This window comes from Rhineura floridana, chromosome 2, assembly GCF_030035675.1.
Source record: "Rhineura floridana isolate rRhiFlo1 chromosome 2, rRhiFlo1.hap2, whole genome shotgun sequence".
Lineage (NCBI taxonomy): Eukaryota > Metazoa > Chordata > Lepidosauria > Squamata > Rhineuridae > Rhineura > Rhineura floridana.
Window position 1 is genome coordinate 142,073,446 of NC_084481.1, and position 18,559 is coordinate 142,092,004.

Genomic DNA, 18,559 nt, shown 5'->3' on the forward strand with positions numbered 1-18,559 from the left:
TAATTAAACGTTTGGCTAAATGTGGGATATTGTTTACTTTTATAAAAAGCTGATGGATAACTTACAAAACTGAGTTTTAAATCAGATCATTCTGCTCTGATTAGATCTTACTCTTGCAAACGATCCCTGGAATCATTGTTATTACTCTGAGAAGCTCCAATAAGGATTCAAAGCCTCTGTTAAGCTGAAGGCTAGAACATACTGGCCTTTCACAGTAATTGAAGAGCATCACAAAATGCTGAGTATGTTGGGTGAGGACTTCCCAACACTAGTAATCCATTCTGTGTTTCCATAAGAAATAACTGAGAGTGTAATTAGCTATGGCATCAAGTGCTAGAGGCACTTGCACCTGTTTATTAATGCTCTTTGTTGTTGTCAGCCCTTGTGATATTTTGCCATACCCCACATCTAAGGAATTATATCTGATCTTAGCCACAGTGGTGTAAATCCAGAAGAACTCTGTGACCTTAAAGATCCATTTTGGCAGTCATGCTCCATGCACTTTGAATTAAGATTTGAGGGCTAAAATGTGCTGCTCCGCCATGTTGTGAAGTAAATTCAGGAAGTTGCTCTGAAGTATCCCAGTCAGCATTACTACTTCCAAGAAATAAGCCTGCGTAAGGTTTAATAGATCTACTGCAACTCTTTTATCTGCCACCTAGGAAATGAAAATAAAAGCAGCGCTACACTAATTGAGTGTTTATTTGCACAGATAGTAAGGAGGAGAATCACAAAATAGATATGGTGAACATCTCTCTCATTCAGCGAGATTTCCCACAATAATGACCTGGGCAATGATGCCTTCATTGCCATTTCATTCAGCTACAACTTTTCCGTCTGCAAATTGCAAGATAAAGCCTTAAATTATGAACCATGAATCAAGCAGTAGGTCCAAAGGTCTGAAAAGACAAAAGTGTTCTATGTTATGCACACACACCAAAAGCAAGGGAAAGAATTTCTTTGACATGTGGAGAATGTGGTTATTTCAGAAATTTCATTTCAGAATTGAAATTAACTGCATGCCAAGCATTGCAAATTAGTCTCGGATCATTCGATTTCATAAGCAGGAGTGTAGTCATCCAGTTGCCGTGGGTTGTAGTCTTGTTACTTTTTTGGGAGCAGGGTCCCAGCCAGGTCCCTATGTATGAGCCAATCGTCATGAAAAGGGAGCGTGTTAGCCACTGACAAGAATCTTTCTCCTTTAATGTTGTTTGGAGCCAATTAGAGTGAAAGGAGGTGAGTCAATCACTGGGAAGACTCTTCTCAGTAGCTAACACACAGCCTCCCCTTTCATGCTGATGGGCTTCTAAGGACATTGTTGTAGTGGAGTGTGGACTCTCAAGACAACAGGAAAAGCCAGGGTAATGAGGGAAAGTGGAAAAGGGGGCTTGGCTGTGAGGGGGTATGGCATGACTATCATGAAGGGACCCTGCACTTCTGAATTTGCCACTGCACTATTCATACATGCTGCAATGGTGAGAACTCTAGAGTCACACCTCTCCCACAACACAAAGGGTTTTGTCTGTATCTTCCACTGTCACAGTTTTGAACCGACGTGCAGCCTATGTAAAACTGACCTTCAGATTTTTCCCTGAGGAGTCTGGATATAAACCCAGGCAGGTAATGCTTGGTAATAAAATGCATATCTTTATGGAATATTTAAATTCCTTGGCTGTGATCTGATGAGCTTGCACAAATCAAAATCAATATAGATCATTTAAAGGGTGGGAGGAGATTCGAACAAAATTGAAGGTGGGGCACTTGCAACAACCAACAACACACAAAGCACAAAGAAGTTTATTCTTACCATCATCACACTGGGACAGGAAGAATCTTTTTTTAAAAAAGAAAAGAAAATGCCAGCTCAGATTTCTCTAATTTTATGAGTTTATACTAACAGTGGTCTTTATTTCATTTGGCTAACATCATGGTAAAAAAAGAAAAGAAACATTAAGAAAAATTGTTGTGTTCTGCTCTTTGCTTCAATGTGTATCTTGCATATAGGGTATAATATTAGTTCATCCAGATTCTTCTGTCTTAACCCACACTAATAACTCAAAGAACACACATCCTCCAAAATCCTTTCTGGTATATGCATTGCTACATATCAGAGCATCAAGACCTTTCTTGCTTCCCCCCACCCCCCACCTTTACATTAGTTCTCTTGTAGATTAATTCAAGAAGCTGTCAGTGAGCCAAACCATCAAGCATGTTCAATACTTAACACAAATTATATGTATTGGTGGATTAAAGAACATAAAGCTATGCGATGGTGACACCAGAGGGCAATGTGAACTCTGCAGCGAGTGGAGTGCAGTGGAAAGAAGGAACTGCTTGCAGTTTTCATTTTCATTTAAAATTTCTTTTACAGCTCCTGTGCGAGGAATGGGCAAGCTACGGAGTCTTTTATAAGTACCAACCAATCGATCTAGTGAGGTAAGAAGAACGTGAAATTGAGTTGTCCCTCATAAAACCTAAAATTATTACCCTGTCCCTTTACTCCAAATGCTTGCTTACATGAGAAGGACAGAGACAGAGACAGAGAGAGTAAAATAGTTGAAGGGCTACAACAAACAAAATAACACACGCGTACCCCAAGTCAAACTGTTAGTCTATTTTGCTCATTATTGTCTGCACACTGACTAGCAGCAGAGGTTTAGGCAGGTTTTCCCAGTCCTACCTGGAGATGCCTGGTACCAAAGCTTCTGCATGCAAAGCATGTGCTCGGCTACTGAACTGTGGCCTTTCTCCAAACTTAAACCTGTGCATATTTTATTTTGATTAAATTTGTATCCCACCCTTTCTCCAAGGCGATGAGGGAAATATACATGGTTATTCCCCCACACTCACATTTTATCCTCACAACAGCCCTGTGGAGTAAGTTAGGCCGAGAGATAGGGACCAATCCAAAGTTATTCAGTGAGCTTCATGACTGAGTGGGTTAATGAACCCTGGTGTTCCAGATCCACATCCAACACTCTAACTCCTAGGCCATGCTGTATCCACACACCTGCCTTCTATAGGAAGGAAGCTCCAGTGTGCCAAACAATAAGTTCATAGAATCATGAAACAGTACAGTTGGAAGGGGCCTATAAGGCCATCGAGTCCAACCCCTGTTGGGATGATTAGCAATATAGGACTGGAAGATATGGAATCATAGCTGAGTAGGAAAGGTTAAAACCTCCACAAACTATTATGGCAATGATAATCCCCCGCTTCCCACATCCCTGGTATTTATTTTTTAAAGGCATGATTACTAATTATGTTGTTAACATAGTGTATAGTGAGACCCCACAGGTAACAAGGCAGGCATTGCAACTCCACTCCACCCCTTTTAGGGATTCTCATGGAGATGCAACTTTAGGAAAAGCTGAATGTGCCTCTATATTGCTTCCTTCTGCCACCACCCAGTTTAAGTAACACCACATTAGTACAAAATTAGTCATTACAGCTGGATAGAACAGTATCCATTTGTAGATCATTTTGACATAATGAAAGCTTTGCTGGAGAAAATCAGCAAGAGAAGGTATTTTTCTCTCTAACCTCCACTTCATTCTTTTTGCTCTTGGCCAGACACTCAATTATATTGCCCAGTCCCATTTATCACATTGATATGCACAAAATGAATTAAGACTTTGTTAAAATAAGACTCTATGCTTAGAACTGGAGTTTCATTTATTGCTTTTGCAGTAGGGGGAGTTTGTGCAACATTTCAGACACAACATAAACTTGGTTTGTCATTATTAGGATAAGCAGGGCCAAGCTTCAGGGTTGCATGCTTCCTCCTACCCTTTAGTTTTCTCCCATGTGTGAAAGAAGAAGATAAGAAGCTTCTATTTCTAGTTAATGGCAAACCACAGGTTGCTATTGTGTTCAAATGCTACAAACTATGTTTTGCTTCAAGCAGTTTGCCCACATACTAGGATCCCAAACCAGGGTCAACCCATTGTTTAGAATTCTAGTTTATGATGAAATTATGTTTTGATTTACTGATTTTGAATACAACAGTGAACTCTGGTTTGCCACTAACTAGAAGCAGAGGCTTCCAATTCCTTTGCCTTGCACTTGGGGGAAAGAAACAGGAGAGTATGTGACTCTAAGGCCATGTCTGATTGTCCTTCTAACAGTAAATCAGCGGTTTGTCATTGCTTCTGAACTGAGCCAGTATGAGGAGATAACTATCTAGCAATCCTATGGTGACCAAGATAGGCACAGAAACAGAATGGTAAAGCTGCTTAATAAACTGGAATAGATGACTTACTTGGTGCCTCCAGCCCTGCAAACAAGAACCATCCAAGGAGTAATTCATTCCACTAATCAACAGGGCTTTTTTTCTCCTTCAAAGGCAACCCTGCTATGTGATTCATAAGTTTAGCTGTGATGCATTTTAAGAAATAGTAAACAATAAGCAGTGTTTCTTCTTTAATGTATTTCAGAAAGTATTTTGGTGAAAAGATTGGACTGTATTTTGCCTGGCTGGGAGTTTATACACAAATGCTTATTCCAGCTTCCATTGTGGGGATTATCGTGTTCCTATATGGTTGTGCAACAGTGGATGAGAATATACCAAGGTACCATATGCATTGTGGGTCTCCATGTTCCATGTGTTCAAAGCTTCCTCATTTCTTGTTCCTGACAATGAGAGTGTTCAGTCTCCCCAGTCATGCTAGCTTTATCTCCATAAAAGACAATGGGAGACACTGAGTTTAGGATCGCAGCCACGGTCTTGTATGACAAATAATACAACATTTATTTCAAAATTTACAATATTATATGATCTCAGCTATCGCATAAAAGCATAATTGTATTGAAGTCTGCACTGTGTATTAGCCATCCCAGAGGTACACTCTAATCCAGCAATTCTCTGTCACAGGTGCACCCCCTCCCAGATTTTGCTGTGTACAAAAAGGGATAGATAGTTTGGTTGCCTTTTTATAGCACAACCAAGACCACACTCTCTCTATCCACAGGAGGAGAGTAGATCCGTTCTTGCTCCTTTGACTGCACAAGGAAAAGAACAGGACCAAAACTAGCTATGGGCTTCCAGTTCATTTCCTATCTATGTGACTGACAAAAATAGTTCCTGTGCATGGAAGCTCAGTACCTATTTGCACTCATTAGTTTTTGGTATATATAGCAATCTCTGGGTTGTGGCCCGTACTTGTCCTTTATGTGTAGAATACCTATCAATAGGTATGAAATACGCTTATCATCTATGCTGCTACTAGGGACTCTGCTCAGCCCTTGCTATCAACAACCAGGTCTACAGGCAAGCCTCACACACCCCTCACCCCGTGTATCTTTGTGTCTTTTTAAAAGATGACAGCTATGGGCTGCTCCCTTAACCTGTGATTGTCTCTCTGAGGTAAACTTTACTGCCAACGTTGATACTGTTTGAAAACCTTTGTTTATGTTTAGCCAACACTTATGCCCTTTTTGATAGCTGACCAGGAACTAGGCATGCTTGAAAACTAAACAGGTTTTAATGAACAGAAAAACAAAATAAACAAGATGACTTTAACTCAGTTCTTAAGCATGTGGTTACAGTTAGTTGTTCTTTAGTTCAAACATAATACACTTTAAAAGCTCCTTAATTACTATGCTAATAATATATTCCACTACCCCAAGAAAAACCACTGAAGTCATGTCTCAAAAACCTTGCCCTACCACAGCTTGGAAAAGTTACTTTTTTGAACTACAACTCCCATCAGCCCCAGCCAGTGCCATGCTGGCTGGGGCTGATGGGAGTTGTCATTCAAAAAAGTAACTTTTCCAAGCTCTGCCTATCTCACAAACTAAACTAAACCCACTAAACTAAACTGTCATAACGGTCATGCACACAAACATAAATGTGACACTCAGCCAATCACCATACAGTACACAGCAACATTCCACTCACTCGTTCCCCCTCCCAACACTCACCACTTACCTTATATTACATAATATAGCCATATACCATAAATATTGTAAAATAACATCAAACATTAACATAAAAGCATGGAACATCACTGTAACATTCAACAGAAACCTTAGCAAATTATACAGGCACAAGAGTGGCTGTATACTATAGCTAGCGTGGATTTTTCACATTCCACAATGTTAAATTGAAAATACCCCCCGCGCCATTCTGATGCTTCCCATAAGCTCATTTCAAAATAAAACCTTACCAAACTTACAGTCCTGAACTCAGAAACGCTTGCTTAACAACCCTGTCAATTTTCATGGTGATACACAAAACAGTCAGAGATAATAGAGAGTTCAAAGTCTAAAAAGAGAGGAAAAAACCCCAGAGCCCTTTTGGACTTTTTTCTGTCAGAGTTCTCATAATCTGTTGAAATTCATTAAAAATCAGCCATGTTCACAGAGTACCTGTAATTCTAATACTGACCTTGCCCCATACAATGACCTTCAGCTTCTGCAGTTTAAAAGTTTTAAAAATGCATGGCTGATTTTTAATTAATTTAAGAAATTTTGGCTGGAAGCCTATGATAACGCAGGGCATGCTTAGTAAGAACCAACTGTCAGTGTTCTAAAAGCCAGACTCACAGCTGCTGGGCTTGGCTACTCAGGGGGCCACACCCACACCAGACTTTGATTTCACTTGAGACAGTCATGGCTTCCCTCAGAGAATCCTGGGAAGTGTAGTTTGTGAAGGATGCTGAGATTCCTGTCCCCTGAGAGAATGGTTTAACAGTCAGCCACTCTGATTGAAGGTCTGTGAGGGGAACGGCATCTCCTAGCAACTCTCAGCACCCTTCACTAACTACACTTCCAGGATTCTTTGAGAGAAGCCATGATTGTCCAAAGTGTAATAGAGGCCTGGTGTGGATGTGGCCAGGGACAGCTTTTTTAAAAATTTGAGTGGGAGGCTACATGTGCCTTCTGTAGAATAAAAAGGTGAGGGAAACGCTGAAAAGCAATGACACTGTTCACAATGTTTTCCTTTTGGAAAGGAAAGGGGCTTCCCTTCTGCCCAGTGCACACCACCCAATCTCCTCCCCTCCCCGCCCCTCCCCCAGGTCAGTGTTGGACTCGACCTGGGAGACCCGGGTTCGAATCCCCACACAGCCATGAAGCTCACTGAGTGACCTTGGGCCAGTCACTGCCTCTCAGCCTCAGAGGAAGGCAATGGTAAAACCATCTCTGAATACCATTTACCATGAAAACCCTATTCAAAGGGTCACCATAAGTCCGGTCGACTTGAAAGCAGTCCATTTCCATTTTCAAACATGATTGCACAGAAATAAATCCCATTGAACTCAAAAAGTATGCAAATGACCAAACCCATCCTCCCTCCTATCCCCTCCCTCCTATCAACTCCCTCTTGCCCCTTCCCTCCCTCTTCATTTGCCCCTCCCTCCCCATGGTCAGTTTTACCTATCTTAAGCATGATTGCATGGAAGTGAATACCATTGAACTCTATAAGCATGCAAACAATCAAACCTGCCCTCCCCTCCCCCTTCCTTTGCCCCCCTCCAATACTCTCCTTCCCCTTCCTCCTCTCCCATGGTCAGTTTTACCTATCCTAATCATGACTGCATAGGAGTAAATCCGATTGAACTCAATGATCATGCAAATGGTCAGACCTGCCTTTCCCCTCCTTCCCCTTTCCTCTCCCTTCCTCCTCCCCATCCTTCTTCCTTCTTCTTCCACCCCTGCCCACTTCAGCCCTCCTTCCCTCCCCCCCGGTCAGTTTTACATATCCTAAACATGATTGCACGGGAGTAAATCACACTGAACTCAATAAACATGCAAATGATCAAATCTGTCCTTCTCCCCTCCACCTCCTGCCTGCTCCCATCCCAGTCCTCCCCTCTGCCTTTCCTGGAGGGCCACAGGTTCTACATTCCTGTTTAGGTGCTTTATTAATAATTAAAAATAATATTTTGATTACCCAGTTCTTCCAAGCTACACAGCAAGTGAATTGCACTGTGAAAGACCAAGCCACATTGTGTTTGCATTTTGACAAATTTGTAGGGCAGTACAATATCTCAGAGAGGAGGTCAGGTCTCCTGTTCCCCTGGTGCATTCACTATAGCTGCCGAATTTCCCTGCTTTTTAAAGTTTGATAGAAATATCTGTTGGCTATAGGTACATTCTTAAACCGCAAGGTTTTTTGCCTATTAGTGAATAGATATGTATATATTATGGGAGAGTGCCAAAGATTTAAACACTATTTTTAAAATTAGCCAGAATAACATATGATTTCACATAGATAAATGGACAAACTTAATTTTAAAATGTGTATGTGTTATGTTTTTGGCCAATAATAGAAAAAATACTATAAGTGATACTTCTCACAGTCTTAATTAGTTTGGTATATTACCATGATATTCTTGAAGACTGAGGCTACAATGTTCTTTACACATTTACCTGGGAATAAGTTCCACTGAAATTAATGTGACTTCTGAGTGTGTGTGTGTGTGTGTGTGTGTGTATGATTGTACTGCATGAGGTCCAAAGCTGATAAAGTGATACCTTTTTCTAACTTCACTTAATGATCAGTTCTATGTAACTTGTAGTCTGTCAGTCTTGAAAGCTTGCATACTCTGACACCAACAGATTTTGCCTTATATCTATCAAGAAACACATTCTTTGTGGTTGCTTTTTAAAGCTTTCAGATGTTTAATTGAAAATATATCAGTATAGGCTACAGGAAATAGAAGGAAGCTAATAACGTATATTAGTTAAATGCTGCACCTGTAACACAATTCTAGTTTATCAGAAATGTCTGTTTTTCTTCAACATTTTTGTTTCCTTTTTGTATTTGGCTGAAGGAATTGCTGTAGAATATCAAAATGAAGTATTAAGTATGTCTTGCATGCAAAACAGGGGGTTCAGAACTTATCATGGCATATGGGGAAAAAAGCTCCCCTAGTATTGACCAGGCATAGCAAGTGTGGTTGCTCCCCAGGTGTTGTTGACCTACAAATCCCATCAGCTCCAGCCAGAATAACCAATGTTCAGGAATGATGGGAGTTGGAGTCCAGCGACATCTGGAGGGCAGCACATTGACTATCCCTGGTAAAGACTGTCCACTGCCTGGAACTAGTCTTCTGAAGTATCTCTGTCTGAAGTGATATAGTCCAGAGTTTTTCCACACACCCCATTCTACATCATTAGTCCATAGTCCATCTACTTGTCTGACCACACTGTAGCCCCTTTCAGGCATTCAAAAGAAGCCATGGGGCCATGCTTCTGGCTCCATCACTGAGGTTACATGGCTCTCTGGCCCCACTTCTGACATTCACACGTTGTACATCATCTAAGAACATCAACATCCGGAGGGTGCTATGTTGGCTTTCCCTGATTTAAAAGAATCTGAGGAAGAAGGGGAATCTTTGTTCATCCTTTTCTACTGAGCAAAGTATGAGGAGACACAGTTTTAAATCATTTATTTATTTATTTTCTGAATTTGTAAAGTAGAATGACAGTTTATTTTTTTTAACCATTTCCTTATCCTGATGTGTAAAGGCTGATATGCCAATAGTACCTATTTTATCAACAACACAAATATCAGTTAGTTCAGTCATAAAACAAGAAGGAGACTAATAGGGTTGTGCTTCTGAACAGAAGCCACAGCCCAACTCTGCCTGGAAGTCCTTTACCCTCTCTGAGTTGCAGGAGACTAGTGATTATTTCATGAGGAGGGAAAGGCACTTTGCACATATTCAAAAGCATTATGTTGCCTATGTATGTTTTAAGGGATGGCATTGAAAACAGGTCTTGGGAGAGCTGTAGCTGAAATTAAGCTCTGATTTCATGTACACTCTGTATGGTGTACATTTGTACATAGTGAAGGTTCCTCTTCTTCACTCCCGCAGAGGTGCTTGTCTAAACAAGTTCCTTTTGCCATGAAGGGTACCAGAGGAGGTAGGAGTCAGCTTGAGACAAATTCCATTGAATTGCCTAAATTGCCTTGACATGTTGGTTTACTATAATTCCTGGGAAAAGAGAAATTATAGTGACAGACAGTGGTCTGGTTGGTACAGAAATAATGTAATGAATGTGTAAATGAAGGAGAACAGGTTGCAGGTTTCAGCCCAGCTGCAATGTGAATTTTCTTCTTCCTTCCTTGTCCATGTCATGGCAAGATGTCTTCACTGTGCTAACCAAGGTAAAAACTAGTCCCTATTATCTTACATGGCATCTGCAAAGAAGATTCATAGCCTGGTTTCAAGCTCTAAGTAAAAGATTATACTGGGCACATTAACCATGTTTAATATGGTGCAGGAAGGGAAGAGACTTCAAATTGCAGAGGGGCTGAGGCAGGGTGAGGGAAAGCATGATTCTGTGGCCTCTTCGAATTCACTTCACCATTGCTAAGTATTACATTATATTAGATTGACACTGGGCCAGTATAGCTCAGTGACTATGACACTGGTTGTGCCTCAGGAGATTTGAGTAAAAGGTCTTAGTGCACTGCTCTTCTGCAGTCTCCCAGGTGTTTGCACAAGGCATTTAACAACCTAAGCATACAATATTGTAACAACAAAGGAATATTTGGACCAGTACAGCATCACAAAACAGAAAGCAGCAGAGTTACACCAGCAGAGTAGCAGGCACAAGCGCTCCTCTAAAATGGAATCCACACTACTTCTGCTATAACTGCTGCTGAACAGATAAGTAGAAAAAAAGAAAGTTTATTAAGAATGTATATTTTCTAAGGGTTTTTTTTTACAATTTTTGCAAAATACATACTCTGGCTATTAGTATATCATGGGCTAAATAAAAGAGAACTGGATTCCTCTTTATTTTCTACATTCCATGCTTTTGGTTTTCACATTTTTCTGTATACTGGAGGGACCAAAGATGGAGTAGCAGAACTTAGAAGAAAGGATAGCTCAAAAAAGTCATGCAAATACTGAATTAGAACAACATAAATCTTGTTTGATTGATTGATTGATTGATTTATATCCCACCCTTCCTCCCAGTAGGAGCCCAGGGCGGCAAACAAAAGCAAACACTCTAAAACATCATAAAAACAGACTTTAAAATATATTACAACTAAAAAACATCTTTTTAAAAAAACTTTAAAAACATCTTTTTTTAAAAAAAGCTTTAAAAACATATTCAATTCCAATGCAGAACGCAGACTGGGATAAGGTCTCTACTTAAATAGCTTGTTGAAAGAGGAAGGTCTTCAGTAGGCACCAAAAAGATAACAGAGATGGCGCCTGTCTAATATTTAAGGGGAGGCAATTCCAAAGGGTAGGGCCACAAACCTTAAGGTCCCCTTCCTATGGTGTGCAGAATGGACCTCCTGATAAGATGGTATCTGCAGGAGGCCCTCACCTGTAGAGCACAGTGATCAACGGGGTATATAAGGGGTAAGATGGTCTTTCATGAATCCTGGTCCCAAGCTATATAGGGCTTTGTACACCAAAACCAGCATCTTGAACTTGGCCCAGCAGCTAATGGGCAGCCAGTGCAATTATTTCAGTATCGGGGTGACATGTTGGCGATATCCTGCCCCAGTGAGCAATCACTGCACTTCATTTTGCACCAGCTGCAGCTTCTGAACCAGCCTCAAGGGCAGCCCCTTATAGAGTAGTCAGGCTATCCTGGTCCAGAAACCACTGCAGCTGTCTTAACAGTCAAAGCTGGTAAAAGGCATTTCTAGCCACTGAGGTCACCTGGGCCTCTAGTGACAAAGATGGATCCAGGAGCAACCTCAGACTATGAGCATGCTCTTTCAGAAGGAGTATGACCCTATCCAAAGCAGACAATTGACCAATTATTCAGATTTGGAAACTACCTACTCACAGTGCCTCCACCTTGCTAGGATTCAGAGTCAGTTTATTGATCCTCATCGAGCCCACTACCAAGTCCAGGCACTGGTCCAAGTCTTGCACAGTCTCCCCCAGTTCATATGTTAAAGAGAAATAGAGCTGGGTATCCAGCGTACTGCTGACACCTCATCCCAAATCTCCTGATGACCACTCCCAAGGGTTTCATATAGATGTTAAACAGCATTGGGGACAAGATGGTAACCTGTGGCACTCCACAGCATAACTGCCAGGGGACCAAAAGACAATTACCCAATGCTATTCCCTGAAACTGACCCTGGAGATAGGATCAGAACCACTGTAAAACAATGCCTCCAATACCTCCAAGTTGTCTCAGAAGAATACCATGGTCAATGGTATCAAAAGCCACTGAGAGATCAAGAAAGAATAACAGGATTGCACTTCCCTTCTCCTTCTCCTGATAAAGATCATCCATCAGGGTGACCAAGGCTGATTCATTCCCATAACCAGGCCAGAACCCAGATTGGAATGCGTCAAGATAATCTTTTTCACCCAAGAGTACTTGCAATTGCTGCACCACAACCTTCTCAACGGTCTTCCGTAAAAGGGGGGTGTTTGCAACTGGGTGGTAGTTGCCACAAACCAATGGGTCCAGGGTGGGCTTTTTCAGGAGCAGTTGGATCACCATCTCCTTCAGGGCAGCTGAAACCACTCTGTCCTGCAAAGACACATTAACCACACCTTGATCCACTCACCCATACCCCCTCCGCAAGCTTTAATAAACCAAGAACGGCAAAGGTCGAGGGGTCACATGGCTGGCTGCATCATCACAAGCACCTTGTCAACGCCATCAGACTGCATCAACTGAAACTAATCCCAAACGTTGTGGCAGACGTTGCACTGGACACCTCACTGGGGACTACAGTAGATGTGAATGGATAGGATATAAGTTACAGATCTGGGAGGAGGGGGCTGCAGCACAAGGTAAAACCAAGCTTGAATAATGGAGTTGTCTTTTTCTGACATGTACTGCTTGCTTTCCATCAGCATGGAGATGTGTGACCAGAGAAACAATATCACCATGTGTCCATTATGTGACAGAACATGCAGCTATTGGAAGCTGAGCTCTGCTTGTGCCACAGCCCGGGCAAGCCATCTGTTTGATAACCCAGCAACTGTCTTCTTCTCAGTCTTCATGGCTCTGTGGGGTAAGAATGTCCACCTAGTTTTGGTTGGTCTTGGCTTTAACTGGGGTTTTAAATCTGCTTACATGCAGAAGGAAATAAGCAGGAGGATAAATCAGTGTTTTTACAATTCAACAGTTAATTATCTGTAGTTCCCCCCCCTTTTTTTTCTTTCTCCCATAAAACTGTCACCCTTAAATTTATGTTTTGAACTGAAGGTTAAAATACAGAAAGCTGCTTGGATGAATATAAAATGAAGCATTTGTCATAAAACTGCTGCATGGCATGTATAGATAGCATTATGGGGATTGCAGAGCTTGCCAACAAAATCTATTTGCAGACTTGGCTTCCAAATTAGAACATTGGAGAAGAGATTTATTGGGGGTGGGGGTTCTTAGAGAAATGGTCTTTAACTTCTCTGAACAAAGCAAGGTTGAATAATGACCAAGCTTCTAAGTGCATTAGTATTATCAATAGAATAATATACCACCTCTCAAGGTATCCTTTTGTTTTTGAGGGGCATCCCACCTTTGCAAACCCTTCTATGATCCAGGTATTGAGATGCTGTAGCAACTGAAAGTTATGTTAAGTGGTTTATGGAAAATGAGGAAAAATCAAGTTGTAGCTGTTAAAATCCAAAAATAAATAAGGGTTTTCCTTTACACTAAGATGCGGGCTGTAGATCCTGAAAATGCAGTGGAGAATCTAGCACATGCATACCCACACATGCAGCATGTACATGAGATAATGTGATATGAGTGTTTGCACATAATGAAATATATTACTCAAATAATTTGGATATTGTGTTGAATGCAGTTTATAAGCAAGACGCTCCCATAGAAGAGTTTTGTTATTATTGCTTGGATGAGTTTTAATGGCTGCAACCTGAGGATATAGACAAAGTACTAAGATACATGTGGGCTAGGAATTGTTTGCATGATCCTTGCCTGTCTTGGCTGTTCTTGAATTGTCACTCTTGCTTGCCTGCATGGAATATGGAAAAAAGTATGTCTAAAAAACTGCTGACTTTTGCATGGCTGGAATGTAGCCTTCTCTTACCTCGGGCTCTGTCTGGAAGGTTGCCCATGAAAGAATATGGCCCTCAGGCTGAAGAAGATTCCCCACCCCTGGTTTAGACCTTTACTCCCCACATCCTGTGGTTACAATCTAGATTCCGCACACACACACCTGGTTAGGCCCCCAGATCACCTGGTCCAACTGGGCTGAGTTGCAGTGCCTCCCTTGGCCATTATCTGAGTAGCTTTGCGGAATAGCAATGGTTCACCCTGCCTGAGGGCTGCAGAGGCGTGGTACCTGCATCATGATGCTCAACTTTCCTATATTAAATGTTTGGAGAGTAAAGTAGCTTAGGCAACATAACTTGCAATGATTATTCTTACCAGTCCCACCTGCATCTCCTGTATGAAATTGTACCATGGTGTGTGTGTTTGTTTTTTAAATTAAGATAATTGCCTGCCATACAGACAACTTTTTCATTATTGATGACATATATTATGCCATTTGATATGAAAAATACAGTTCAAGTTTCCATTTGCTCAGCTGTACAGGCAATCAATTTTTTTCTATTAAAATGAATTTCAGTTGAGGTAGTCTCTGTGAGAGTTCAGGACCTGGATTCTTTTCTTTTTCTTTAAACGAAACCATCATTTTTATAAGCTGCAGTGCTGCTAACACACACAACTGTATATTTTACTTAATATGAGTGGAATGGTAAGGGTGTGTGTGTAGTAATGGCAGGCTGAAATATGGAGTGATTGAGTTTAGATTTAATTTTGCACTGCAGTCAGCAGGAGGGAAGCCAAGAAGGAAGGAAGATGAATCTGAGCAAAACAACCTATGTCACAGAGATCGATGATTTGTTATAATGTAGAGTGGCTTGTCACATTACATGTATTGAGAAATGTGATATATAAGCCAAAGCAGAATGTCATGTCTTTAAATAGTCTTATTCCTTCATCCAAGCAATCAAATATCCATTCTCTCCCTTTCACCCTCTCCCTTTCCTATACATTTACAAGTCCCTCAGTCTAGTCTCCTGCTACTCAATACACTGAAAACAACACTCCTCTCATCAGAATCAGCTATTTCCTAGCCTATCAGTCAAAACAGTCCAGTAGACCAGTGTGGGGAACTTGTAGCCCTCCAGATGTTGTTGGACTTGAACTCCCATCAGCCACATTCAGAATTTATTTATTATTGTTTGTTTGTTACATTTACACCCCGAGTTTCTTTCACCCTGGAACCCAAGGCGGCATATATGTGGTTCCCAGGAGGTCTCCCATCCAGGCACTGACCAGACCCAGACCTGCTTAGCTTTAGCAAGGTGGCGGCCTCATGTGCCTTCAGACCATAGCCTGGGACCAAGAAAGGTCAATGCAGAGCTTGGAAAAGTTACTTTTTTGAACTACAACTTTCATCAGCCCCAGCCAGCAGGGCCACTGGATTGGGCTGATGGGAGTTGTAGTTCAAAAAAGTAACTTTTCCAAGCTCTGGGTCAGTGGTCAATGATCAGGGATGGTGAGAGGAGGGACCTCCTCATGTTGAATGGACTTATTAATATAGCCCATTCAGTTAATTGAAGCTTAGGGTAGACACACAATTGCAGTTTTGCTGGCTTCAGTGCGCCTCCACCTCCATTTTCTGAATGTGGGGACACATGATATCAGGCAAACTCTACTTCTTTTACACCAAATCCCCAGAAGTTGCAGCTCCAACACGCTTTACCTTGAAGTCAGTGTCCCACAGACTTCAAAACTGATTGGCTATCAATCTCATTGCCACTCCAGGTGTGACCAATGAATAACGCTTTGCTGTAGGCTCAGGCAGACACAGTGATTGGCCAGCACTTTGCTGTGGGCAGTCCTAATCAGCAGTGGAAAGGTAGATGTGTCCAGCTGTGGGCAGAGTTGTTTCAAAGCGCAGCCAGAGAAAATAGTCTCGCTGCTTTTGAAGCAACTAGTGTATCTGTAGCCTTACTCTCAGCTTTCTGCTCTCCTTCACATGTTTTCCATAATGGCTGGTTACTAAAAGGTGCTGCTAGGTTTCTCGCCAGGGCAGAACATAGCTACCTTATATCAGGTCAGGCTAGTTTGACCATCTAGCCTAGTACTGTCCACTCTGACTTGCAGTAGCTCAGCAGGGTCTCAGGTGGATGTCTCTTTCCCACAAGCCCCTTTTTAACTGGAGATGCCAGAGAGTGAACCTGGGACCTGCATGCAAAGCAGGCTGAGAGCTTGTGGCTCTGCTCTGCTTTCTGATGCCAAGGTTGCTTGGCATCATACCAACATGCATGCACAGCTATTGGTTCCCAGTAGTTTGGGGAGTTTTTTTTTTTTTTTTAAAACAGATCAAAAGAAAATGTTTTCCTCCACGTCTCAGGGGTACAAATACATCTACAGAGACACCTGCCGGTCATCTCCTTAGACCTATTTTGGGACATAGTATATCTGCTTGCTAGATAGTAATACATTTCTTTCATGGTTTTGTAGGCTGATGCGGTAAAAAAAAAAAAGGATTCCTGGTAGCAAATGAGGAAAAAATATATATTTCATTATCCTTAATTCCCTATAATATGCATGCTACATTCAGTAGGTAAACAGAACATCAAAAAGAGCTATCAGCAAGCTACAGAAAGCCAAAAGAGCTGTTTTAGGGATTATTATATTATATATAATTATGATGTCAATTTACAAGGAGCATTTAAGATTTACACACAGAAGATATAGAACAGATTAACAGACCTGCATAAAGCATGTATAGAAATGATTAATGCTTAAAAACTGTTGGCAAATTCCCATTGTTGCTACATAATTAGGATACATGGAGACCTTGCCTAGTTCCTCCAATTTTCCTTGTCTCCAGGGTTTTATGGGACTGCAGTACAGCTTGTTGATGACATCTGTTAGCAGTCACTTCAGAACAATCCTCCTGGGGTTAGGCCTTCTTGGTATGCTTGCGTCTTTCACAATTACTTATTTACTGTATAATTGTGCTGGTTTGTTCCCAGTATTCAAATCCATGTCCCCAGGGCCTCCCACAACCTCAAGGGCACATAGATGAATGTATACAAGCTGTATTTGTTGCCACTTAAGAGTTGTCACTATGCTCCTCCTTTATAGTAATGTCCCCACTGAAAATAAAATTATAACTGCTGTCTGGATTCCATCGCAATTACCAGTTTATACTTCCTTCTTTCCATATTTTCTTGTAAGTCATTTGTCCAGTTAAGCTGAAATGCTTGAAATTAAGATGTTTTCATTTTAAGCAAATCTGCATAAGTCCCAAATAGTGCTACCATTGAAATTTGCAAGTTGTGGATTGTTGCAGAGGTTCCAACAGGCCTAAACATATTACAGCAGCTCCTGGCTGACAATTATTTTTTGCGCAAGTTACTAAGGATGGGTGAACATCCCCCTGTTAACCACAAAAGCCACCTGAGTTTTGTGATTTCTCCTTGGAAATACTCAAAAAATAGAAGGGTTTCATCAGTACCTTCAAGGAATAATTGTTAAACCCAGACAATAGATTGCCTTGCCTCCTTTTTTTCCCTGTTTTTGTTTTCTCCCCACAACCCCCTTTGCAAGCCAATAAGAACACCTTACATTTGTGAAGGGTGGGAGTAGCTGCTCCAACTGTTTGAACCTCCATGGATGATAATAGTTCAGAAATACTTGGGAACCTCTGTGTTTAAATGAGATACCCATCAGAGCGTGAGAAAGGTGACACACAAAATACCCAGCCATGGGAAAGGGGAAAATTCTGTGGAAGAGACAGAGGAAAGAGTAGTGAATTGGCTGAAGGCATCTTTGAAGCTCATGGCCTTTGTCTGGGGATCTGATATGTTGTAGTGGATCTGCTGCCGTGAAAGAGTACCTCTTGGCCTCCATTTATGCTCTGCTTACATATTTGTAAATAAAGTAAATGCAAAATGTATTTTATTTGTGCAGTATTTGTAAATAAAATAAATACAAAATTACATTAATTAAGTGTTCTCTCTCATGTTAGGACTTCGTAGTAATCAGCCATTATCAAATCAGTTATGATTATTTCACATTGCTTTAGACTGAGTGGACAGCATTGTAGGCAGCAGGAGGATCTGTTCCTCTTTGGGCTATTTAAGCATTATTTGGATTTATCTTTGGAGAGGATAAAAAGTGATGTGGTGTATAACCATATGTAACCATCTCTGGTTTTGTTAATGAAAACCACAACAAATGACAAGTGAAGTGATAGAATTAGCCTGTTCTTCTAAGTATTTTCTTTTTTTACCACCCAGCTGCTACATTCATGGAACACTGGAAGAGAAAACAGATGCGTCTGAACTACAGATGGGATCTGACCGGGTTTGAAGAAGAGGAAGTAAGTCATTTTTGTTATATGCTGTTTCATTGGTTGTATTGTCAGCCAAATAATCTTTCATTTCTAGTTGTTGACCCATTGGAAAGGAAAGTCTTACACATATATTATTCCTGCGTTTGGGAAGAGTATGTTAGTATGGTAGCATGTCTTGTTACCATGGAAGCATAACATTAGAGCTACAAAATGAAGGCCACGCCTAGTAGTATGGGCATTAAAACATATATAGCTCACAAATTACTCCCTTGA

General features: G+C 41.1%; 1 protein-coding gene across 8 annotated transcripts in view; it reads left to right on the forward strand.

Moving 5' to 3' along the window:
* The window catches only part of ANO1 (anoctamin 1), a 171,380-nt gene that overhangs the window by 111,471 nt on the left and 41,350 nt on the right, over positions 1 to 18,559 (forward strand). For all 8 annotated transcript variants that reach the window (XR_009760642.1, XM_061610687.1, XM_061610688.1 and 5 more), the window contains 4 exons: positions 2,372 to 2,436; positions 4,437 to 4,571; positions 12,798 to 12,958; positions 18,231 to 18,313. Coding sequence is in view for 7 of the 8 variants with exons in the window: in XM_061610687.1 (XP_061466671.1) it covers positions 2,372 to 2,436; positions 4,437 to 4,571; positions 12,798 to 12,958; positions 18,231 to 18,313 (444 nt within the window). In the remaining variant the exon portion in view is untranslated. The remainder of the gene's footprint in view (positions 1 to 2,371; positions 2,437 to 4,436; positions 4,572 to 12,797; positions 12,959 to 18,230; positions 18,314 to 18,559) is intronic.